Source organism: Oryzias melastigma, linkage group LG7 (genome assembly GCF_002922805.2).
Source record: "Oryzias melastigma strain HK-1 linkage group LG7, ASM292280v2, whole genome shotgun sequence".
Lineage (NCBI taxonomy): Eukaryota > Metazoa > Chordata > Actinopteri > Beloniformes > Adrianichthyidae > Oryzias > Oryzias melastigma.
Window position 1 is genome coordinate 7,421,453 of NC_050518.1, and position 23,832 is coordinate 7,445,284.

General features: G+C 37.8%; 3 protein-coding genes across 4 annotated transcripts in view; 2 read left to right on the forward strand and 1 right to left on the reverse strand.

The window, feature by feature from the left end:
- Window positions 1-80: 80 nt before the first annotated feature.
- Window positions 81-9,371, reverse strand: LOC112159468 (DEF6 guanine nucleotide exchange factor). Its single transcript, XM_024293536.2, has 12 exons — window positions 9,348-9,371; window positions 8,560-8,759; window positions 6,686-6,826; window positions 6,425-6,610; window positions 5,653-5,880; window positions 5,425-5,571; window positions 3,652-3,760; window positions 3,275-3,573; window positions 3,032-3,198; window positions 2,544-2,742; window positions 1,240-1,330; window positions 81-922 (listed from the first exon to the last, which is right to left on the reverse strand). The coding sequence occupies exons 2-12, from the start codon at window positions 8,653-8,655 to the stop codon at window positions 726-728; spliced, it is 1,860 nt and encodes a 619-aa protein (XP_024149304.1). The 5' UTR covers window positions 8,656-8,759; window positions 9,348-9,371; the 3' UTR covers window positions 81-725.
- Window positions 9,372-9,410: 39 nt separating this feature from the next.
- Window positions 9,411-17,191, forward strand: troap (trophinin associated protein). 2 transcript variants are annotated; one of them, XM_024293537.2, is made up of 14 exons: window positions 9,411-9,571; window positions 9,954-10,027; window positions 10,192-10,423; window positions 10,513-11,002; window positions 11,218-11,336; window positions 11,441-11,492; window positions 13,518-13,666; window positions 13,778-13,832; window positions 13,935-14,014; window positions 14,090-14,167; window positions 15,236-15,334; window positions 15,405-15,687; window positions 15,765-15,967; window positions 17,032-17,191. In XM_024293537.2, the coding sequence occupies exons 2-14, from the start codon at window positions 9,966-9,968 to the stop codon at window positions 17,098-17,100; spliced, it is 1,971 nt and encodes a 656-aa protein (XP_024149305.1). In that variant the 5' UTR covers window positions 9,411-9,571; window positions 9,954-9,965; the 3' UTR covers window positions 17,101-17,191. The 2 variants fall into 2 exon arrangements, with proteins under 2 accessions (XP_024149305.1, XP_024149306.1); XM_024293538.2 differs by having other exon boundaries at window positions 13,521-13,666.
- A 1,808-nt stretch (window positions 17,192-18,999) lies between these two features.
- The window catches only part of pfkma (phosphofructokinase, muscle a), a 9,047-nt gene continuing 4,214 nt past the window's right edge, over window positions 19,000-23,832 (forward strand). The window contains exons 1-11 of the mRNA XM_024292414.2: window positions 19,000-19,179; window positions 20,009-20,082; window positions 20,203-20,280; window positions 21,828-22,017; window positions 22,144-22,309; window positions 22,553-22,597; window positions 22,931-23,039; window positions 23,122-23,217; window positions 23,292-23,384; window positions 23,478-23,603; window positions 23,686-23,750. Coding sequence (XP_024148182.1) covers window positions 19,089-19,179; window positions 20,009-20,082; window positions 20,203-20,280; window positions 21,828-22,017; window positions 22,144-22,309; window positions 22,553-22,597; window positions 22,931-23,039; window positions 23,122-23,217; window positions 23,292-23,384; window positions 23,478-23,603; window positions 23,686-23,750 — 1,133 coding nt within the window. The 5' untranslated portion in view covers window positions 19,000-19,088. The remainder of the gene's footprint in view (window positions 19,180-20,008; window positions 20,083-20,202; window positions 20,281-21,827; window positions 22,018-22,143; window positions 22,310-22,552; window positions 22,598-22,930; window positions 23,040-23,121; window positions 23,218-23,291; window positions 23,385-23,477; window positions 23,604-23,685; window positions 23,751-23,832) is intronic.

Genomic DNA, 23,832 nt, shown 5'->3' on the forward strand with positions numbered 1-23,832 from the left:
GTCAGTGGTGACTTTCACAAACGTACTCAAACTAAAACTTGTGTGCATGTTACACATTGACCCATGTGACAGGAAACGTCTTCAACTGTGACCTCAGCTGATTTTTTATTTGATCAGTTATTTAGTACATTAGAAAAATACTTTTGTCCATTGTGTCTTAATATTTCAGTAAAATGTTACATTTCACGCTGCACATAATTTAACTCAGTCATGGTATTTAAGTACAGTTATAGCATCAATTCACTGTTTATTTACAATAAAGTCATGTGACATACTGACAGGAAGTTATTTGCCCTCTATCTTTCTCTTTCCTGTTTGTCAGGCGTAAAACGGTAGCAAAACAACTAATACTGAGTTAACGCTCATCAGAAAATCTACAACCCTAAATACTATATGCAAAACAAGGATGAGGATTTTCCCACCCAGAGTAAAATACTGTTCTTTTATCCACAGCAGTATTTACTTTTGTTAAAAAAAAACAGTCACACGGCGAGTAATCAAAGTATTAACCTTGCAGGGAAACCTGCAAAACAGTCAATAAAATGATGTTTTTAATGTGAAGCGGTCAGTAAATTCAACAAGAAAAGGTGGAGCTGTAAATTCAGTTTCAAGTAGACATCCCACTGCTTTCAAAACAGTCACGTGTTAAGACTACTGTCTCTTGGCCTTCCTGTTGAAAAAAACCTCATCCGGGGCAAAGCGAGCAGCCTCTCTGACTCATCCTTTCAGGGGATGTTCATGTCTCCGTTCGAGGCATGCGAATGTCGCTTCTCCAAATCATTCCCAGCTCTTTCCTCAACATTTTCCTTGCTCTCCTCATCCTGATCCTCTGAGCCTGATCTCCTTCTGAGGCGAAGCCCAGGATCTCTCTGTGATGGAATCTGAAAGCTTGAGAAAGATGATCCTAGAGATGGTCGTTTTTCTAGAAAGGAAACAAGAAAGAAGATACAGATCACTTTAGGAAATGAAACATGACATTTTATTTTTATGTCATGTAAGAACGGCTTGAATATTACCATTTTCTAAGATGAAAAAGCCTCTAATTCTCTTTGAAGCAAGAATTAGGTGTTTGAGCAGAAGATACTAAATCCAGCATCATTAGGTTTTGTAATCAGACAATTGTGAGAATTAGTGTTTTTCTACTGGCTAACCAAATGCAAAATCTAAACTACTTTATGCAAACTGCATTCCTTCTTCTTGCCTGACTGTCTCATTCTTTCATATGAATTAGGCTCTTACCACCAGGCCCGATCGGTCGCATCAGTCTGTTCATCTGGACATTCCAGTGTTTGACATTGGTACTTGCCTGTCGAAGCTTCCTTTGAGCGGCCTGGAAGAGAAAAAAGACCCTGGATTAAATGTATTCTTTGTTAAAAAAAAAATGCAGCAAAGTTTCTAACAAAAAGTCCTACTGGCTTTCTCTCTCAAAAAGACAACTCACAATTTTTTTTACTTGTTTTCAACATCAGGATCCAAAGAAGAAAAAAAGATTTAAATAGAAAAATTATAGTTGAAAATCCTATTTTTGAAGTTTTTAGCATGTTCTTGTGGCATTTTTCTCATGAAAGAGATCATAGAAAATAAGCTTCAATTTGCATTTCTGAGTATGTTTTTAATTAAAATGGTTGTGAATCAGGATGACAAAAATGCAGCTAAAAAATCTGTAGATCTTGGTGCTACATTAGCTTCCACTTTATTCTGAAACAATCCTTACAGATGTTAGACTTAGGCACATCTTTATTGTCCTCATCTGAGCTGACACCTGGCTTAAAACTGTATAGCTCTAAAATAGCTAGCAATTTTTGTAGCACAGCTAATGTTAGCTTTGGGTTGTATAGGGCTGTAAGATGACATTAGCTGTGCTACAAAAATTGCAAGCTAATGCTAATGTTAGCTTGGGGTTAGTGGCTTTATGCTAGCGGGTGAGAGTGTAAAAGAAGAGATGATGGGAAATTAATGCAGTCATACTCCACTCCAACAATCCTGCCTGAAACTCAGAAGCAAATTTCTAATGAACTATTGCTGCTCTGCAGAAACTATGTCTTAGAAAACTAAACTGTTTTATTTATTTTTACCTAAAAACAGTGTAATCACAAAATTAAAAGACCGAAGGGAAAACTTTTATAAGAAAACAAAAGATTATTGGAGCGGGACCGTAAGTATAACACATTCAGAACATATTTGTCAACTGAAAAACAAAGTATAATTAAGCTAAACTTAAAAAAGGTTAAAATCTTTGTTGAGATCTTTGTGCTTAAACATTGCCAGATTTATTAAGTCAATCCGTATAAATATTAACATCTTCCATTAGGGAAATATTCCAGGTGTGACACCTCTTTGTATTACCATTTAGCTAATCACAAGCAAATCCCTGCAGGTAAGTCACTCCGGATAAACACATTTCCTTAACCACTTAAGTAATATGCATTTATTCCTATTTAACTGTTGTGTGTTTTAACTTAACTTGCTCTGTAAGCATTCCACCCTACTGGGATTCCTGCTGTTTCTTTTTTCCCCACTGTTGTCTTTTAATATAAACGTACCACCACATCCTGGTCGACCCTGTGCCGATTCGCCCGGACCTCCTCCAGCTGCCTCTGTGCCTCCTCCAGGGCTCGAGATTTGGTCTCCATTTCCTGCTTAAGCTCCTGCTTCTCCCTTTCTGTTTTCAAGATGTATTCTTCCTGCTCCTCCTGAAGGGACATCAGGGCCTTCATCTTGTCCTCCTCCTCAGCCAGCAACCTGAGGCAACACAAGTAAACGCTTCTTAAAAGAGGATCATCTATCTTGTATTCTATTTCCATCTCAGATCAGTTTATCAGTACATTTTTATTAGAGCTGAGAAAACTGTCAGAAGGATCTGTGTCACAGCATCAGCGCTACACAACTTCCTCTGCTCAACTTCCTCAGGAACACAGCGTAACATTAGTTGATATCTCCTTTCTGCACACAAAAGTGCAGCTCGACTGCCAGAATAATGTGCTGCTCTGCTGGAAATCATGTTGGTTTTAATGTAATGTGAAACATTTACCCAGCCTGAGCATAGCGGAAAGCCTCTTCATCCAGCCTAGCTTTAATCTCCTGCTGCAGAGCCTCCTCCAAACGTTTCTGCATCTCCTCCAGTTCTTGGATCCTCTTCCGTTGCCGCTCCGCTTCCTCCTCCTTCAGTGCCATTTCTGCCTGCATGCTGACTCGGGCCTGAAAATCGCACGGAAAAAGTTTAAACTGTTCGCCTTTCTGCTTGGTTTTAGCACTTCTTTGCCTCCATGCTCACCTCTTCAGCCTCTCGAAGTTGAACTTCAAGAGCTTGCTGGAGCTGTTCGTGCTGCTGGCGCCTCCGCTGTTCGTCCTTTTCCAGGAGGACCTGGGCCTGCTTCTGTGCCTCCTTCAGGAGCTCTAGCTCTGCGAGTTTGCGTTCCCGTTCCTCCTGCAAAGCCCGAAGCCTCTGCAGCTCCTCCTCTTTGGCCTGCTTTCTCTTTTCCCGCTGCTCCCGTTGTTCTCTTCGCTTCAGCTTGAGGTCTTTGTGCAGAGACTTCTTCCCTTCCACATGCAGCCGGATGGCTGTTTGAATAGCTGAGGAGAAGATTATGTTAATGTCTCACACAGAAAAGTAAACTTTAAAACCAGAACTGAGCATCAGTCTTCTCTGACCTGTTGTCCATTCCTGTCGTTGTTTGGTGTCTGAAGCGCTCATTTCATAAGACTTGGAGAGAGTTTTTAGACAAAACATGCACCTCTTTCCATCGCGGTCAGGCAGCACCTGATCAAACAGGGAAAAAGCACCATACATTCACGAAATAATCCGTTTTATTTGCATTTCTACATACAGAATTGAGGATGAAGCAAAAGCCATTTAAGTAAAGTGACTTAATTTTATTTTCTGAAGTGACATTATTTTCTGTGTTCTACATGTACTGTAGAGTTTAAATATTTGATGATGAAGAAGAAAGAAGAAGAGGAAATGTCATTTCATCATAAAAAGGTTAAGAGTATTTGTCTAAAACACTTAATTTTCCTATCTTGACAAAATAGTACAGCTGCATTGACATAAACAGTTGGAAAACTTAAAAACTACAACCATTTATCTCTGAATTAATTAGGTTGAATTCCATGTAGAAAATAAAGGAAGTGACAAGAATAGCACATTTCAAGATTAAGTTTCCGACCATGTTTTTTTTTTTTTTTGCAAACCACTAAGGTAAAAGACGCTCAAAGAATTCGAGATAATCTCTGTGTGTAGAGAGCAGAATTGACAGCTCATATTAGGTTTCTGTGGCCTCTGACTACAAAGGAGAATCTGTCGACTTCACTGCATCTACAGAACAAATCAGTTTTACAGAAAATACATTTTATAAAAATTGAAAAAAATAGCTAACTGATGTAGGCTGAATAAAATATAACATTATAAACATAGATTTAAGTAATGGGACATGAAAAGTGGCACATCTACTAGATGAAATAGAAGAAAAGGACTTGTGCTGCTACAGAGCCAAACAGGTTTATAAGTGCAGAAAAAGTGCAGAAACTCATAACTAATAACATTATTTTATGTTTGCCTTAGAGACTGGAAGGTAGCACAGTGGTAAACATTCAAATCCTTACTGTGTGGACTTCAACATGTTTTATGGATGTGTGTGTTTTCTTCATGCACTCCTGCCCCTCCCACAATCCAAAAACACACGTGTTAGGTTAAGAAGTGATTCTAAATGGTCTCTTAGGTGTGAAAGTGTGTGAGTGAGTGTGATTGTCTGGCTTTCTGTGACTCTGCAACAGCCTGGTGACTATCCAGGTGGTTGGAAAAGCTAAATACTGCTTAAACTGAATTTAAGGAAAGTCAAAAAAAGAAAAAAATGTCTTATCTTTTATCTCGCAAGAAAAATAATCTTATCAAGTAGGTTTTTTATTAGTAAAATAATCTTAGTTTGAGAAAACATGTCTTACTAACCAGATTTTCTTTTTAAATTAAGAAGATTTGTTTCCTTACTTAAAGAAAATCTACTAATGGGGTCAGAATTTGTCACTTATTTCTAGGAGACCTTTTTTTCCCAGGAATAAGCATATGTATAAAAAGGATGGATGTTATTTAATAAAGCTTTGCTCCAGAAAATTCAGTCTCTCTCTAAAATGAATGTGAGTCATATTTAAGCTACAGTTATTATTGCTGCCTAAAAATAAATCTTTGAGATACAGTACAAAGTTATTTTAGCTAGAAATTCATGCTAAAGCCTTAAGATGAATAATATAGGAAGTGAGTTCCTGTTAGCATGATAGTATTGAACCCTTTTAGCTTCATCGAGTGACACATCGGGGGAATCCCCACCCACCTACTGAAGGTTACTCCTTTTTCTTGAGTAAAATATAATAAAGGAAATAAGTTCTGTATTTTCCATGATTTACAAGAAATTTCTAATTTTACCAGCTTACCTCGACGCAGCAGTTCCCATCCAGGGCGATGTTTCCCTGACAGTCCTTGCGGTCCTCTCCGGTGTAGTAGGACAAGTTGCTGGGTCTAAGGGTGAACCAGCGCTCCTTCCAGTTTCTTCTCAGTTGCCCTTTTTTCCATAAATAACCCTGCATGCATCCAAATCAACACATTTATACAAGAAAAAACTGCTGGAAAAGACTGAATCTAGTTGCAAACTGGTTTCTTACCTCTTTGAGAACATCACCGACTATCTCTCTGTACACCTCCTCTATAGCCATGCTTATAATACCCATCTCGATACCACGGGTCATCTTTCCAGAGTTCATCATCTCCAGAAAAGTCCAGACAGTAATGCCGCTTTGTTGCACTGAGTCCTGAGAGAAGAAGTCGTCTAATTCCACTCCACTGAACTCGATGCTCATGGCTGTGCATATCTTCTTCAGGAGATACTCCACCTGCACGGGGAAGCAGTGAGACTTGACACTTCATAAGCCAAATTTGTGGTACAAGTAGAGAGGAAGTAACTTTTTTTTTTTTTTACAAACATGTTATTTATGTTTCTTAAAGTTATATTTTTTACATAATTTCTTAAAAAAAACTTTTCGTCAAACTTGCATTAATAACAAAAAGCTGCACCACAAATTTATTTGTTTAACCATTTGATCTGTAAAAAAATAAAATAAAATTCACCAAAATTCAAATATATTTTTTACAGTGGAAACCACGCAACCTGTAAAATGTAGGGCTTTCTCCTGGCAGCATTTGTGAAAACTACACAACAGGAAACCAAATCGAGAGCTTGCAAATGAGAAACGAGCCCACACCAGGGTATGAAAAGAGCACTTTGTTCCATGCTGACAATGAGCTAAGTTTAACGGTGGAGCGCAGTTGCCTGGTTATTTTAGGTGACAAAAATTTGAGTCGTCAGGAAAAAAATACCCAAATAAAACAGTATAAAAGGTAAACGATTCAATTCACTTAAAACTGAGTTAAACTCACCTCATCAGGAACCATAACTAACGGGTATTTGTCTTCAGAGAGAAAATTAAAAAGGCACCACAGCCGAAAAGCATCTTTATCTGAGAGGACAAAGCTGCTGTTTTTTTTGGGCAGATAGTTTTTCTTTGCTGTAAGAGTCCAACAGAGCTCATCCACATTCTCCTTTTGAAAAGACCCCTCCACAACCTACAACAAAATGAATCAAGCAATTAAAACAGCTCAAATAGGAGTCTTCAGAGGAAGAAAGAACACTTGAATCACCTTATCCAGGATGTATTTGTTGAGGTAAGGCATGTAACCCTGACTGGACACTGGACCGTCATCATCATCCCTGAAGTGCTCCTCTAAAGCAACTGGATCATGAGGGATACTCAGGACTGTGCAAAGATTGTGAGACAAAACCTAAAAGCATGGGAAAAGAACGCACAGAGGAAAGTTACAATCCACCAAAAAAAGGAGGGACAACAACCATACGAATACATTATTTTGGTAATTTTTAAAATGTAATGTTTACATGTTAAAGATTTATGATCACCGTCAGACCTAATTTTTAAACTAAAAGAAATTAAAGTTAAAAGTAGATGCTATCTGTTAATGTTTTTTGCACACTATTATAAAGATTTAACAATTACTGCCCTGAGACTGAAAGGTTGTGGGTTCAAATCCATGGTGCATTCAATTTATTTTTTAATTTACATTAAATTCAACAGGAAAGACATTTTTAAAAAAATATTCCACTTAGTAATATATTAAACAAATACAGTTATGGGCTTTTGTTGTTTTTTTATGTTTTTAATGATTTTTAAAGTTTGTTATTTGTTGCTTACTGCGGACAAAAAGTCAAAGACCTCTGAAAATGAGGATGAAGTCAGTATTTATAATCTACACGTCAACATCATCTTGAGCAACACTGACAAACCGCACAATTTCCTATTGTTGTGAATTTCTGTGGGCATGAGAGGACAGTTACTGTGTTGGGCAGCTGGTTGACATGCTTCAGTACAGCTTTGGCTTCTGTAACTGTGAGTAGTTGTTGCTAGTATTCATCCAATTTATTAAAAAAAACATTTAGCATTTCTTTAAAACACTTTGAGTTCAATTTTTAGGATTGTTTGCTCAAATTTTTATGTTGTTTGTTATAGTTTTTTGTTTTTATAAGACATTTTATTTTTGATTGAGACATACTTTTCCTGAGAGGGTGCAACATCTTAATATCTTCTGCAACTTATCAGGCACCTACTCTGCATATTGAGCCATAACCACATCCTGTCTCCCGTCCCCTGTGCTCTCNNNNTTTTTTTTTTTTTTTTTTTTGAAGCTGCAGCATACAGGCTGCTTTTTTTCTGAGTGCCTCTACAGAACGCAGCACCTGTACACAGGAGTATGAAACAAGTGCTCAGCGGGGATAAGCTCAGTCATGAGGCTGACTCGGTGTGACCCAGAGGTACCAGCCAGCACGTTGTAGCAACATGGCGTTGGCTGGAAAAGGAGTCAAGTTAGGCACAAGTGACATAACAGTGAAAGCAACAAAAAAATAAAAAAAGACTACAGTGGTTTTGTTGCAAGACGGTGGCAAGAGCCAACAACCATGTTTCCACTTTGTCCTTGCTCCCACTGTAACAATGGTCTTTTGACGCACATGCTGTGAGCACACTCTATTCAACAGGCTGCTCTCCAGTGCCAGAGGTCTCTTTACACTACAAGATGGCACATCGAGGACCAATGTGAGCACAGCTTGGAGATGAGGGCTCCCATTCTTATACAGACTGAGACCAAACTGTTATTCTCGGCCCTTCCAGACAGAGGTGGATATTGTGGTTTTTTTCAGCAGTGTAAGCATTTCACTCTAAGTAAAAGGAAGAAATGTGTTCCTTGTTGTGGTCTGTATGTAGTTAAAAAGATTCACACTGAAATTTTGATTGCAAAAAGATGCAATAATCTTCTGAAGATGTTCAAAAATATATTTAGTAAACTAGAAAGTATTGTTTGGCTGGATGAACACCTCAAATTGTTTAATTTTCTTAGACGGCGCCCATGAAATTGAATAGGAAATGCGGCATCACAAGTAGAAGTCTGACTGGAGCAGAAATGTGTGATCTAATTCCACTTCTTCAAGTAGAGGGTCCTCCACTTACCTTCAGCTGGGACTTTGACACCTTCCCACTCTTCTCCAGATCCAGAGCTGAGAAACCATACCAGATGGACTTAAGCAGCTCAGAGCGCAGGTCCATGTCTGCAACAGCGTTATTTTCTGATTTCCTCCTCTGTGAGTCTTCTTCCTCCCTCTGCTGTTGACACGGGCCCCAGGGTGACGGCAAGACGCACACATGCTCTGCTGTGGTAGGAAAGGGAGATGAGATTTATTACCCTGCGGGCAGCGACACCTGCTGGGAGTCAGGGGTTACTGCTTGTGATCTGGGACTGATCGTGGAAAAACAAACGCACTTACAAATTGCATGACATAAGCAAATAAATAAACAAATAAAAGCTTCTGGCCATTTTTATTGTGATGGAGTTACTTGTTTAAGAGACAGACATATTATATTCTGGAAATATATTTTATTCACAAATGTCGTTTGTTTTCCTTTTTTAATAATGAGCCCCAATGTTTTTTTCCCAATCTATTCTGTAAATCCCGTAAAAAAAGAGGCAGAATTGCTTTCAAAAAGTTTTCTGGCTCCAAAAACTAAAATGTTAGTTTTTGACTAAAAGTCTGAATATTAGTGTTTTTATTTGTACAATTTACGGATTCCTCAACTCATCAAATCATATTTTTACCATTTACCAAATGATGTTACTTTGTTTGTTTATCAAGGGCTTTACTAATATTTTAATTGAAAACTAATATATTTCACGCATCCATTTCTTTGGAATTCAAAAAACAATTAGAAAATATTTAAACAAACAAAGCAAAAAAACCCACTTGCTCACCGTTACCATGGAGCTGTTTATGCAAAGTCGTCGCTGATTGGCTAAAACCGGAATCCCAAGCAGAGTGCACTACGATTGGTTGAGATAGCTTCATAATGCGACCAATGATGGGGCGCGCCTTTTACAAACTTCTGAAAATACCGGAAGTTAGCGTCACTTTCTTTTGGTAAGAACGAGTTGAACGAGGAGCTCTTTAAATATCAACTGTAACTGAAGGTAACTAAATTGAACTATTTCCATTTATAGCTCTGCCTTATTAAATACTTTGAAATCAAGAGCTCTCGTTTTCTTAAAGTTTGTGTTTACTGCTAGCAAGCATTAGTGCTAGCCTCGGATTGATAGTACTATTGTGTTACGTTTGTGCTATGTGTGCAATGCTTAACTTTTATAAACATATTTATGAATGCGTTTAGACTTTTTAAAGTTGGCATAATCGAGTTTATTGATTTGTTTGTTGCTCATTCATTATCCTAAGTTCTAAAATATCCCTTTTAAATTGATGTTCCCGAATATTCTGTTGTTAAGCATGCCTTCTTATATGTCTCTGTAGTGTTTGTTGCTGAATTCCTCAGCCCATATGCTCCCATAATACTTTCAGGTGTCCGTCATCATGGATTCATCTTCTGTCCTTGGTCAACAAAGTCAAAACAAAATTCGTAGTGACTTTGAAAGGTAAAAAAAAATGACCCAGTTTCCATGTACATCTGCTTATTTTCTGACTTATCAGATAAGGAGTAGAACATACACTTATCTTTTTGGGCTAAACATAACTTCATTAGTATGTTTGCAGTTGTGAGTAGTTTTATTATTATTATTATTTTATTGTTTCTTCACAGAGTAAAGAATGAACAGAACAAAAGACAAGTGGACCCAAAGCCCAACAAACCTCTGGTGTCCTCCCGTCTTTTAAACAAAGATATTGAGAACACAAATCCAGCAGAATTGGGTCGAAAAGCGCCTTTACAAGGAGGTATAAGCAAGCTTCCTGTACTAGCCAAGTCCCTCTGTCTTCAGATGCCTTCACACTTCAAGCAGTCCCACCTCAGGTGGGAAGAAAAACCTTTAGCTGTAAGTAACTCTATCCTCTCTTAAGAATTTTAAGTTTTAATGTTACCAAAACACAGCTTTTTAATATAGATTTTTTTCTCTCTTTTTAGGGGAAAGCTAAGAAGACAAAGCCATGTACCCGGCCCATACCATTCAATTTGTCTAAACCAAAAAACACAAAAATTGAAAGCAAAAATCAACTTTCTGTGGCTGCTTTAACATCAAAGAATAATGCCAACAAGCCTGACAGCAGAATGTTGGATGCCAAAAGCACTAAACATCAAGCTGCACTGAGCAGTACCAGGGATTCAACTGAAGATGAGTGGAAGCATCATGGGAAGGCTGCAAAGAAAGAATCTCACCTGCCCGGACAGTCTGGTCTGTCCAACACACTGAAAACATCTGTTGCCTTCTCCAACTCCATGTCATCCTCTTCTAGCTCCACAACGAGTGGGAAGGCAGACATTTCATCTGTTCAGCCTCCTCTGAGTGCAGAGTTGAGGTTGGAGAGCATGAAACTGCTCAGTCTCAAAGAAACATCCACAAATTCACAAACGGATCAGAATTCTGAACCCATAGACGTGAAGAAACCTCCAAACGGTGAGGATGATCTGAGTATATGCTGCTCATACGATTAGTGTTTCATATCTGTATTTTTATGGCGTTCATCTGTTCTAATCTTGGTACCATTGTAGACATTACAGTGTATTGCTACTGGTGAACAAAAAGGGTTTTATTTTATTTTTGCCTTATTTCTGACAAATACATCTTATTTACTCCATCATGTTCCAAAATGTTATTGTATTTTTTTTTAGAAATAAAGGACAACTTTCAGCCAGATCGTTCAGCGCTCCTCAGCATCCTTCGAAATGAGGGAGTAGATGTATCAAGTCGGGCACCTGCAACTCTGCAATCCAAACCTTACAGCTACCAGGTGAGTTTTTCTCAGGAATACAAACAAAAAAATACCTAATAGTAATTGTTGATTCTTGACTTTTATTTGACTGGAATTTTTTTCTTGATTTATGACATTTGCAGCCTCAACGAGTGTCCGTCATGAAGGGTAGACTGAAACCTGCACCTTCAACAGGTCTGCATTACACTGAAGAGCAAAATGTACAGCACTGCAGTTGGTATAAGTTCACTGTAGAGGCAAAATTATTGGTTGTGTGTGTGACAAGAATGAGTTGGAAACTGTTTTTACCTAGACTTAGGGTTGGATGATGAGGTCTAAAAATTTCATATCTGATTCTTTTTACATCAAATTCAATTTTTTATTTCATTTTTTTCTACCACCCTTTAGCTTCTTAACCAAAAAGTAAAAAAAATAGAATTTGATTGACAAAAACTTTTATTTTAACATTTCCTTTGGAAGTTGACCTGATTTCAGAGTGCAACTAAATACAAGCTGTAAAAGTGCTTGTAAAACAATGTTTTGTGAGCTACCACGAGCTTGAGCATCTCATAAAGAGCAGCACTCAATGAGATGTATTGCTAGAGATGGCACACTAGCCTGTTGCCATTGTCCAAAATGCTGAAAGAGCAATGCCACATTGGACACGTCAGTAAACAATGAGATGTGGCTTAGCAGCTATAGGGAAATAAACATACAATGCTTAATTTTGGTCTAATTTTCAAGGGAAAAAAGCTCTGATCATCAAAAAAATAAGACCCATGCAGTGGTATTGATGGTTTTGTACAAAGTGCAACAGATGAACAACATTTCAAGCTTTTTTTTATATATAAATAAATATGTTGTTATATAGGAAAACGCAGTGTATACCTGATGAAGGGTTGTGATTTAATTAAAATCTGAACACATACTAAGATTTACACAAAGTGTTGGACTCCTCTGTCCGTGTCGACTCAATCACACATGGGGCAAGAATGCAAAACACACCTTAGGTCGCGGGCCGAAAAAGGATGAACATTTATTGAACACACTAAAACAACATTCTTAAAAATGTTTAAATTTAACTGTAACTGTTAAATTACGAGTTAAGTTGTATGTTTATGACTTTAAAAGTCATAGGCTAAATTTAAAACTTTTTTTCTTGTAAATTTACGTCTTTTAATCTTGTAAATTTACAAGAAAAGAAATCTTGTAATATTAGATTTTTTTATTATTATTTTTTTTTTGGTGGCCCTAATACTCCGTCACTACCATTTTACTTTAAATAGGCTACACGATCAGCCTAAACGTTCACTATTGAGAGTAAACTCACTCTGATCTTCCTAAAATATTTTCAATAAGGTCGACTTTATCAGCTGACAGTAATAATTTACTTGTGAAAGTCACAATCCCAGCTCTGTGTGTGCAGTTGTAGCCCATCAGTAAAGTAGACATCTCAACATATCCAATATGGCGTCCAATTTTGCGCAAGCACCAGGCTAGCCTTTCTTTACCCTATATTTAACTCATTGGCAGCACTTCTTTCCCTCCACAGAATACCTCTGTTTCAGGTGTTAAAAATGTTTTGTTTTACTCCCACTTTTAGTAGCAAGTAGTTTGTTGCTCCAAATCTAGTCACAGAACTCTTTGCTAGTTGCCATTTTAACATTTTCACATTGTGAGAAAACACTCGGGCCGACCTTACTCTGAACAATGGAAGCCCAGGGGAGCAGGTTTTCCCTAAAGTTAACTTTTTCAAATTTAAATTCATCTATAAAATTAATTTAACACCCAACCCTACTTAGACTATACATCTGTTTCAAAATGTCAAAACATGTTTATGAAATTTTTGGCCAAAAATCTTTCATCTAAGCTTGAGCTGTTGATGCTTTAAAGCCTCCAGCTGTTTCATTCTTCTAGTGTTAAAGCAAATGTGTTACAATGTTATTACAAGGTTATGTACATATAAAGACAAATTACACATTTTAGCCTTTGTTGGAACTTTTAATCCAAGTTTCAAGTAGTGATGCATTATGTCACATGATCTAAATGGCATCCACTGATTGTATGTGAATGTTCACATTTAATTTAGTATAGTATAGTATAGTTTTTTTATAGTTAGGAGGTTGATGGCAACATGGAAAACAATATTTTGAGATTTTACGAGATTTTTTTTGTGCTGTAAGTAACAGTCTTCTTGCCTAACCACAGTGTGTCCTCCAGCAGGGTTAGTGAGGCGGGGGCATTTCTCACCAGATCCTGCCGCACCGCAAAGCATCCTTCTGACTGAGGGTGTGAAGGCCGGAGGGCCTATGGGTATCACACCTAGAAATTCGATCTGTCCTCCAGGCAGAGGCACATCTATTTATACAGTATGACACAATTTTATTTTTCACCATTTTTTTCTGTTGTTTATTGTTTTGATTTTATTCTTTATTTCAAGTAAGACTTTAATTGAGGAAAGTTGTGACTTTTCTTTTAAGGCTCAGAGGGTACCGGTTCGAAAGATTCCTGCAGAGATGACTGGAGGTCCAGTAGGTGAGATGTAGCAGGATTGAAAAATATATATATATTTGGCCTTTTTGACTTTAAAAATTATCTAACTTTTTAAAAATATATATACATGTATATTCTTTGCAGCTGCGCTCAAAAAGACTCCACAGACAAAATGGACTCCACAGAGAGTCCCCAACCCCTCTTATCAACCCATGTCGGCTATGGTTTGTATCATTGCAATTCTAAAGCTGCACTTTGTTTCTCAGAAATAATCCTTCATTCTCTGATTCCGTTTCCAGAAGTGGCATCCGTCAGCCCAGCGCTCACTTCACAAGTCTCCTGGATTCAAGAGCTGCAAGAGCACACTGCAGAAAGAGGTAGCCTAAAAAAGGAAAAGGATGCCAATCTCAAGGAAATAAATCTCTAGAAAGTAGTAAAATTGTCCTTGCAGCTTATAAATTTTAACTCAAAAAATCTTATAGCAAGATGTCAAAATTTAGAAACAGGAATTACCCCACAAGTGTTTTTGCCTTGCTAGTTTTAAGCAAATGAGATGAATTTTTTTAAATAGTTTTTATGTTCCTAATTGTAGTTCTTTTTGATTAGAGACCAAAAATCAGTGTAATGAGTGAAAATTACTCATTTAAAAACTAAATGTAAACAAAATCTGAATATTGATACAAGGTGGCCCAACATAATGAATCCTCTTAAAATGTAGCACTTATTCTTAAAACACATTTGACCATTTTTGCTTCCAAAATAATGACAATAAATGCCAAACTAATTTATTAACATTTGTTAAACTTTAAAATAACATCTTAAAATCAAACAAAGAAATTACCTTGCAGTTTGAGGTTTTTTAGTCTAAAATCATTTGTTTCTATTGTCAAGATTATGGATCAAAATGATTTTGACTCATTTTAATCATTTCCTTATTTCTAGATCCTAGCTATTGATGAGACTACAAACTCTTGACTGCTAATTTTGTGAAATGCTTGAAAAGTTTAGATGGGAAGAAGAAAAGTTAAAACAACTTAAAACCTGTAAAAAGCAAAGTGAAATCTTTGCAAGTAACAGCTTTCAGTTCAACAAGATAGTTAATTTATGTAGTGCTTTTAAAAAATAAAAGCAATAAATGTGCAGATTTCTAATCAAAGAAAATTCCATCTTTCAATCACTCATTAAAGTTTTATCATTAGTATTTTTTAATTTTTTGTTTTAATCCTAAACTATCCTAAGTGTTGTTCAGCAATTGCTAGTCTCCAGAGTGATGATTTGTCAATATAAACAATCTTTGATGATCTTGATTTTGTATTAAATGCTTGCTAGTTATTAACGTCTGCTTGCACATAAAGTTGGAATTACGTTGGGATTTTAAACAAAACAGACTACTTTTCCAACCAAAAAATAAATTTTGGTCGTAATAACAAGTTACTTTTCTGCAGGAAGTTGTCCAAAGATTATTTTGTGATGCTGAAGATGCGGCGGATGAAGACCTTGATGCAAAAAATGGCCAAAGGCAGCTCCCAGTTAAAGCCTCATCTGTAAGGACTCACATTTTTCATTCAGTTTTTTTTTTTACCTTCTACAATTATTTTTTTTCTTTTTTGTCAGAAAAAAGTTCTCTTTGAAGAAAAGCCAACAAGCAGTGACAGCAGTGATGAAGAAGAGAAGCAGGAGACGTTCCTGCCACCGCCAAGAGAGTCTGTCATTTTTATGTCCACTGGTAAAAAGCTGTTCAGAGTTTCCCGTTTTGACAACGCCGAACACTTGGATCAGAAGGATCAGCAGGGTTCAGTTTTAGACCCACAGAATGAGCCAAAAGAACACAGTGAAATGTCAGTGGGATCTGAACCGATCCATCGGATCATCCCTTCTGCTCAGCGTGTACATAAAGGTACCCCTGATCTCACGCCCTGCAGTTCTTCTTGATTTGTCACCTTTTTAAATATCCTTTCTACTTCTTGGTGGCAGACCTCATTGCTCAGAAGCCCTGCTCTCGGAGTCCTGCAGTGGCATTTCTGCGTAAGCATTTTCCTCCTCCGGAGGAGCTGCGAATGGATGAGGAGGTTGCCTTCATCACCTCTTTGTCTTTCCCGTCCAGCAACGCGTGTCCTCCACCCCGGCCTCGGTGTGAAAACCCCCTGGCCATGATCTTGCACTTTAAGGAATCCACTGTGAGTATGCAAAAGAATCTTGCTGAAATCGATGTCATGTGACTATTGTTTCTTATTTTTACAAAATAAGTAGAAACTTTGTAGTTTTATATTATTTTCTATTAGTTGGTATTGCTGTGGATAAATTGGGATCCAGTATAAGATAGCTTCCCCCATCACGTAAATATTTTGCAAAGGCAAGTTTCTACAATAGTATAAATATTTTAACACTATCTTTTCAAAGATCTTTTCTGATTTTTTTTTTTTTTTTTATTACAATGTTTTGGGGGATTACTGCTTACTTGGGTTTAAGTGCCCCGCCCACTTCAGACTTTAGTCTTGTTCTGGATAATTCCATGGGTAATGTCAGAGATCATCTGTCTAGCCTATGTTGGTTTATGATTGTTAATAATACTTGTTATTCCCAAAAATATCACTTATTTCAGTTTTCATTCTTAAGCAAGGGACTCAAATCCCACACATCCCAAAATAACTTTAAACAAATTGAGGTGTGGTTGGTAATATATATAAAAATGTACAATGATTAGGTACTTGTTTTATAAATGCTAAAACCTTTGCGTAAAAAAAGTAATAATAAAGGGAATCTGAAGTTACAACCTTAAAGACCACTCTGATGGAAAATGGTGTTTTTAACATGTTCTTGTGGCATTTTTATGCTGATAGAGAACATGTACAAAGAAAATTAAGTTCAAAATTGCATTTTTTGAGTATTTCTTTATTCAAATTGTTGTTAATCAGGAGCAAATGAAAAGAAAAAGCTGCTTGAAAAACAGTAGAAAAAATGTTTGAGTGCCACAAACTCCCTGCTCTGCTCTGCAATGGGGAGAAGAAGGGGTGTTTCTTCATGACAACTCTGAGGCGAATTCCTAATTAACTACTGCTGCTTTGCAGAAACCTTTTCATAGAAAATGGCACAGGTTTTTTTTACTTTGGCTAAAAATGGCACAGTCACTTTAAAAGTGCAATAATTTGGAGGAGGTCTTTAAACCTGAATGTGAACCACAAAGATTTTTGCGCACAAACACTCAGGATATAATCATCCTTTTTCTTTTTTTGCTTTGCAGAAATTTGTTCCAATTCGCTTGGATCCGTGTTCTGGTTTGCCTCCAAGCTGCTCTCCGCTGCACGGATGATGATTATAACACATTTTTTATTCTTACTTTTAAAAAGTTCACTTGTATAATATTTTAGTTATAAAGTAAAATAAATACATTAGAATAACAACAATTGTTTAAAGTGTTTAATAAATGTGTGTCACTAATGTACAGTGTGTGATTTCCTTACTTCTTCTGAGCTGTTTTATTCAGTTGTTTAATGTTTTTTTTTAAGCAGAAATCACTTTTTGCTTTGCCTAATCTTTATTAGTTTCTATAACATGAGATTATCTTGCTATGGTTGTTTGAAGAAAGCTTTTAAAAATCTGAGACTTTTTCCATTAATATGGCTCAAGCCTTTCAGATTCCTCTAAATGTAACTCGTAATGATTTTATGGCCACAGTGAAATTGTGTTGAGACAAAAAATAATCTGGACTCCATAGTTTAATCCTGGGGTGTTCTGAACATAAAACCCTCTTGCTTACAGAGAGATAAGGAGAAGTTAGATGACACTAGATACAGAAGGTTGTCTTGCGTGCCACAGATCGTCTTAAAGCCACGAAGAGTTCAAGTGTTGTAGAAGCTAGTCCAGTGTTGGCATCGTGTCAAATCATGGCATAGCCCAGCAGAGACGAGCGCTGTCAACTTATCTTCACCACAGTTAATATATTTCCAAAGTTTAGAAGAATTTAAACAATATCCAAAGGTCAAATATTTAATGTTTGAGATTAAATTTTGCTTTTAAATTAAACTTTTCTTTATTTTTATGTTCAGTGGACTGATGAGGTACTAAATGAACTGGTGTAACCATGTCTACACTGTGTGTAAAGGGATTATTGAATAATTTTCAAGAATCTTTTTAGCCCAAATACCGATATTCATCCATCTTCAGAACCAACTGAATCCCTTTTGGGGTCACAGGGTTGCTGGAGCCAATCCTGCTACTGTTGGGTGAAGGCAGGATACACTCTGAACAGGTCACCGGTCTGTTGTGGAGCCATGCATACACCAAAGGGTAATTTAGGAAAACCAATGAACCTGTGAAGAATGTTTTAGACCATCTAAGTAAGCCGTAGTGCCTAGAGAAAATCCATGTGTTCATAGAGCAAACAAACAAATCTCAGCTGAGATTTCAACCAGAACCCTTTCCCTGGGAGGTGAGAGTGCTATCCACTGCACCATTGAGTCTTTTTAGCAAAAAAGTTAAACATTTCTAAGAGTCACTGTACTTTTAGAAAAATGGGGTTACTTTTTTTTTTTTTGCATTCATCACTAAAACATTAATATTTTGATCTGTGACAGTGCAAATGTCCCAGTTTGGGACCAAATTCTAGATGTGTTGTTGGAAATCAAACTGTTTTCCCCACTCTGGAGAGAAGACAGAAAATCATCCACTGCTGCCACCAGAGGACAAAGACAGACAGGAAAGTCAGCTGGTGGATTATACGGCGAGCCAGTTCCAGAGCTGCGTTCAGGATCCTCAGATCCACCCACGTTTCTGGTTTGCAACAGCTGCGCCAAGACCTTCCAAACCATCCAGGTTCCACTCAGTATTTCAGAAAATGTTTGTGAAGGTAAAAAGGTACAAATAAAATGTATTTTATAATGTAATCAAGTGAATTTTTATTTTTTGATTCCGATACAGCGGTCATGAAAACGATCCCTCTGCTTTTAAAAAGACTTTGAGCTCATTTAATGTTTTATTAGATGAATACTACAGTTGCTTCAAAATTGTCCATTTTACAGCAATACAGATTTCACATTAAATATTCTTGCAGAAATGTATTGAGAGAAAAAAAAGTTACATTTATGTCACATGCTTCATCAGCACAGAGTTCAATGTGTTCTGTTTCCACCGCAGGTGGCCACTGATCCTGATATATTTAGTAGAGGTGAATGAGTGGAGGTCTTGGTGGGAGGGGACAGTAGGGACAGTAGTCTATAAGCCTTCGTCTCCAGATCTCTCACGGAGCCTAGCTCGAGGTTCCCCCTTTCCCTCCTCTTCAGACACTTGCCTCGTCCAAACATGTCCAAGGTTCTTCATCCCACCGGGGATCCCACAAAGATGGGCTTTGGAAAGTCCATCGCTGTGCTGACTTCAGGTGGAGATGCCCAAGGTGAGCAGAAGGGAAACCTTTTCAATTTAAAACTTTGCTTTATTTTAGACATTTACAATGGGAAAATGGTATTTGGAAGCATATTTTGTCTTTGTTGTTTTGGGTCAATAAAAGTTCCTTTTTTGCATTTATGACACCTGCAGATCAAGAGGCACAGATGTCAGAGCAGAACAGAGTAATCCTGAATTAAGTCATGAAAACATATGACAATCTGGCTGTACTGGAACATCAGTGTGCAATGCATGCTTGTTGAGGTTAGAAATTTTCAGCAAAATGACTTTACAAAGTGACTTTCACTCAAGGACATTTCAAAATAAAAGCATTTTTTTTTATCTGTTTATATTTCTCCTTTTCTCAAATAATGCATTTAGCTGAATAAGAAAATATTTTTTATTTTCACTGCTTCCCTTCTAAACCAGCCTCCTGTCCTCTCTGTTGCTTCATGTGTGCCGTATTTTTCTTCTTTGAGGCTAATTTTAGTGATGATGACCTTTTTCTGGTATGGGCAGAAGAAGCACTCACAAATACACAGCTGCCGTCTGAAACAAGAGCCGCAGCATGCCGGCTCGTCACAACAGAAACTCTCACAGTGGCCTTTAGTGTACTGACATCCGGGGGGCAAGAACGCGCACAAGACATACAGCACCCTAAACCCTGCTCCTGTCTTTTTCCTGGTGGCTATTTATGTCTTATCTGAAGCCAACATGCAGGCCAAGCTTCTTAAAAGGTTAAGATGGGGCTGAAAGTTTGCAGCTGTCTGACAGAACGCTTCAAAGACAATCAGATGGGATTTGTGTTAGATGAAGCCGTCACAGTTTGTCTCTTATAGGTATGAATGCTGCCGTCAGAGCAACAGTCAGAGTTGGTCTTTACACCGGAGCCAAAGTCTACTTTGTTCATGAGGTAGGGGCTGTATGCAGATGACTGCTAAAACCTAAAAAAGGCTTCACAGCTCCCATGAAGAGTGTTTTTTTTTGTATGTGTGGAAGAGTTTGGGAAAACGGTTGTGTGTTTGTGCTGTAGGGGTACCAGGGTCTTGTGGATGGAGGAGAAAACATCTGCTCGGCCTCCTGGGAGAGCGTTTCTATGATGCTGCAGCTGGTGAGTGATCTGCTTCTGATTAAATGATTGTTCTTAGCCCCTGTAAGCAAATAGTAAATAACTAAATTTACTCCCCAAAAATATTATGAATCCATTGTTTTTGGTCCTGGCTTTACATTAAGCACAAACCCAATAGCAAACAAATTGCACCCAATAAATCTTAAAAAAAAAAAAAAAAACTGTGTACCCAAATTTATTCAAGCACATACACCAATCTGAAGCTTTTCTATATGAATAAAAAAGTATGTGTTTGTTTAAAGTTCCATTCTGATAATCTTTTGATCTATATGCGCTCCCAGTGGTTTTTGAATTAAGAATATGCCATTTTTAAGGAAAACAACAAAAAACTTTCAATTTTCTTGGAAATGGTTTCTGCAAAGCGTCAGGAGTTCGTTAGAAATTTGGCTCTAAGTTGTGGGTGGGATAGTTAGATTGGGGTAAACCTGTCCCCATTTCTCATCATCTGTTTGTTCTCCCGCTAGCTTATAGTCCCTTATGCCCCCACCCAAAGATGCCAGCACAGGCAAGGAAAGCGAAGACGTTCATGGATCTATTTTTCTATGCCTTAGAATGCATGGTGGGAGGTTGTGTCTTGATGTTGTAGGTTCTACATCACAGCTACAGGCTTTTTCCAACAACACTTGTCATCTGTCCCTGATTCACAACGATTTAAAGAAATATATACTTAAAAATTCAACTTTTAGCTGATATTCTTTCTATTTGTCATTATTGAAAGAAAAAAATGACACAAGAACATGTTAAAACACCATTGGAGTGGGTCTTTATCAGTTTCTTTAGTGCGATTATATATCTTGTGTCCTCACAGGAATAAAGTTGATAGTTTTTCAGGGTTGTGAAATAAAACAGTAAAAAGCTAAAAGTAGAAAATAAAACAGAAGTAAATTTGCTCCGTCTACAAAATTAGAAAGGAAGTAGTGACATCTTTACAGTAGTTCATGTAGACATGAACTAAACTGGGTTTTTTATGCTTTAAGATTGTCATAAATTCTTGGTGTTGCACTGTTATAGTTAGAAAACAAAATTAGAATTTGCCTTTATTGTCATTCTAACAAGTGCAAGTACGAAGAAGGGGAAAAATTGATGATTACATATAAGAGGAAAGGCAAAAAAACATACATCTGGACTATTGAGAAAGGAGTTAAAGGGTAAAAGCACTATTTCTGAAGCTGGTGCACAAATTTTCAGGATAAAAAAATGCATTTTTTTCTGTGCTGCTTCCCTCCACTTGATGAAGGGATGCTACACTTAATTTTGTTGTTACGTTGAGTATTAAATTAAACATGCAGGAACACAAAAAATACTTTTTCCTCACATTTTCCCTCACTTGTGTTAAATAGAGATTACAGAAGGTGGAAAGGTATAGAAGGTATAGAAGTCATGGTGGACAGATAGTATGACAGGACTGGATTAAAAGGATTCTTGATGAATTCCTGCTTTTTTGTGAGGATTTCCATCATTTGATTGATAAACTTGAGTTACTTCTAACAGAAAAATGAATCATTTTTCTCTCTGCATTCATATGTAAGGGTGGCACCGTCATCGGCAGCGCTCGCTGCAAAGACTTCCGAACCAGGGAGGGTCGCATGAAAGCAGCCTGCAACCTGGTGAAGCTGGGCATTACCAACCTGTGTGTGATTGGAGGAGATGGCAGTCTGACTGGAGCTAATGAGTTCAGGACGGAGTGGAGCGGCCTGCTGGCTGACCTCGTCCGGGCCGGTAAACAGTCAAATCACAGAATAATACCTTTAAAAAGTCCTTCATTCCCTATACCTCCCATCAGAAAACAGCTGGATAACTAGTAGGACGAACGTTCAACTTTTTACAATTTGATATATTTTATAGGTAAAATTTCAGCAGAAGAAGCCAAGAAATCGTCCCACCTGAACATTGTCGGCATGGTTGGCTCCATAGACAATGACTTTTGTGGCACTGACATGACCATTGGCACCGACTCCGCCCTTCACCGCATCATCGAGGTGGTCGACGCAATCACCACAACCGCACAAAGGTGTGACAGCGACGCACAGCCAATCTGACACACAAATGTTTGCACACACTCATGCAAATGGAGTGAATTTTTAAAAGATAACAGCATTTCAGTTAAAAAATCAATTCTTCGTGCCATACATGATTTTTTAAGTTCAATGTTTTATAGATCACTGATAAGATGTGAGATTCACTGTTTATTCAGAGTCTGTAAGCAGGACCTGTAGATGATTGTTTCATAACTAAATGCTGTGTTCACTGACAGCCACCAGAGGACTTTCATACTGGAAGTGATGGGCAGACACTGTGGGTCAGTACTCTGCTGCATGCATGTATGTCCCTGTTCCAAATTATATGCATGTTTTAGCTTTGTTAGCAATTACAGTCAGTCTATTCTCCCATAGGGGGAAATTCTTCAAACAAAATATAATTATATAAAGCACAATAATGCAGTAATGATGATTAATTCGAAGAAGATTTGAATTAATTTGTTTAAAAATCCGAGTTTCATTGCATATGTGTGACTCAAAGCCTGATTGTGAGCTTTTGCAGAACTTTGTGTCACATTAATCATAAATGTACCCATGCCTGGTGAAAAGAAGGCACACAAAGATTTACTGAGTTAATTTGTGCACTTCTGCAGTTACCTGGCTCTGGTATCGGCTCTGGCCTGCGGCGCAGACTGGGTTTTCATTCCTGAGATGCCCCCTGATGAGGGCTGGGAGGATCATTTGTGCAGAAGGCTGATGGCTGTGGGTTTGCTTATTCAAAGAAGGGCATTTCCTCTATAGATGGTCAAAAATCGTAAACTGGTTTCCTTTTGGTGACTTGTAGCAAAGGAGTCGCGGTTCTCGTTTGAATGTCATCATTGTTGCTGAAGGAGCCATTTCCAGGGATGGCAAACCCATTACCTCTGACCAAATCAAAAAGGTAACGTTTTTTCTTCGTCAAATATGTTGAATTGTACACAGACACGAGTTCAAACCAGTTTTTTCCCCTTCCAGCTGGTAACCGACAGGCTTGGCTTCGACACACGTACCACTGTTCTTGGACACGTACAGAGAGGTGGAACACCCTCCGCCTTTGACAGAATCTTGGTAATTATCTTAGAAGATGTGAAACTTTTCTGCTCCTTTTTTTCCCTCATTGTAACTCGTACCTTATGACCTGTGTGGGTCTGCGCCCTGCAGGGCAGTAGGATGGGTGTGGAGGCAGTGATGGCCTTGCTGGAGGCCACTCCGGACACTCCTGCCTGTGTGGTCAGCTTGTCTGGGAACCAAGCCGTCAGATTACCACTCATGGAGTGTGTGCAAGTGGTATGTCCCTATATGACATTACAGTTAAATATTGTTTTCTCTGCTTTATAATTTAATACATATATTCACTTTTGTCTGGTAGACCAAAGACGTGACAGCCGCCATGGCTCAGGGGAAATTTGAAGAGGCCATAAAGCTTAGAGGCCGGTAAGGATTATCTAAAGCAAGATATGCAGCCCATATCCGGTCCACAAGATGGTTTGATGCAGCTCGGTCACAAACAGAAAAA

Coding starts and splice junctions, on each gene's coding strand:
- LOC112159468 (XM_024293536.2), bottom strand. CDS start 8,655: ATGGACCTGCGCTCTGAGCTGCTTAAGTCCATCTGGTATGGTTTCTCA. Junction 3,199..3,274: donor AACTTCGAGAGGCTGAAGAG/GTGAGCATGGAG, acceptor TGCGATTTTCAG/GCCCGAGTCAGCATGCAGGC. Junction 923..1,239: donor GCGACCGATCGGGCCTGGTG/GTAAGAGCCTAA, acceptor TTTCCTTTCTAG/AAAAACGACCATCTCTAGGA.
- troap (XM_024293537.2), top strand. CDS start 9,966: ATGGATTCATCTTCTGTCCTTGGTCAACAAAGTCAAAACAAAATTCGT. Junction 10,424..10,512: donor GGGAAGAAAAACCTTTAGCT/GTAAGTAACTCT, acceptor CTCTCTTTTTAG/GGGAAAGCTAAGAAGACAAA. Junction 15,968..17,031: donor TGCACTTTAAGGAATCCACT/GTGAGTATGCAA, acceptor TTTGCTTTGCAG/AAATTTGTTCCAATTCGCTT.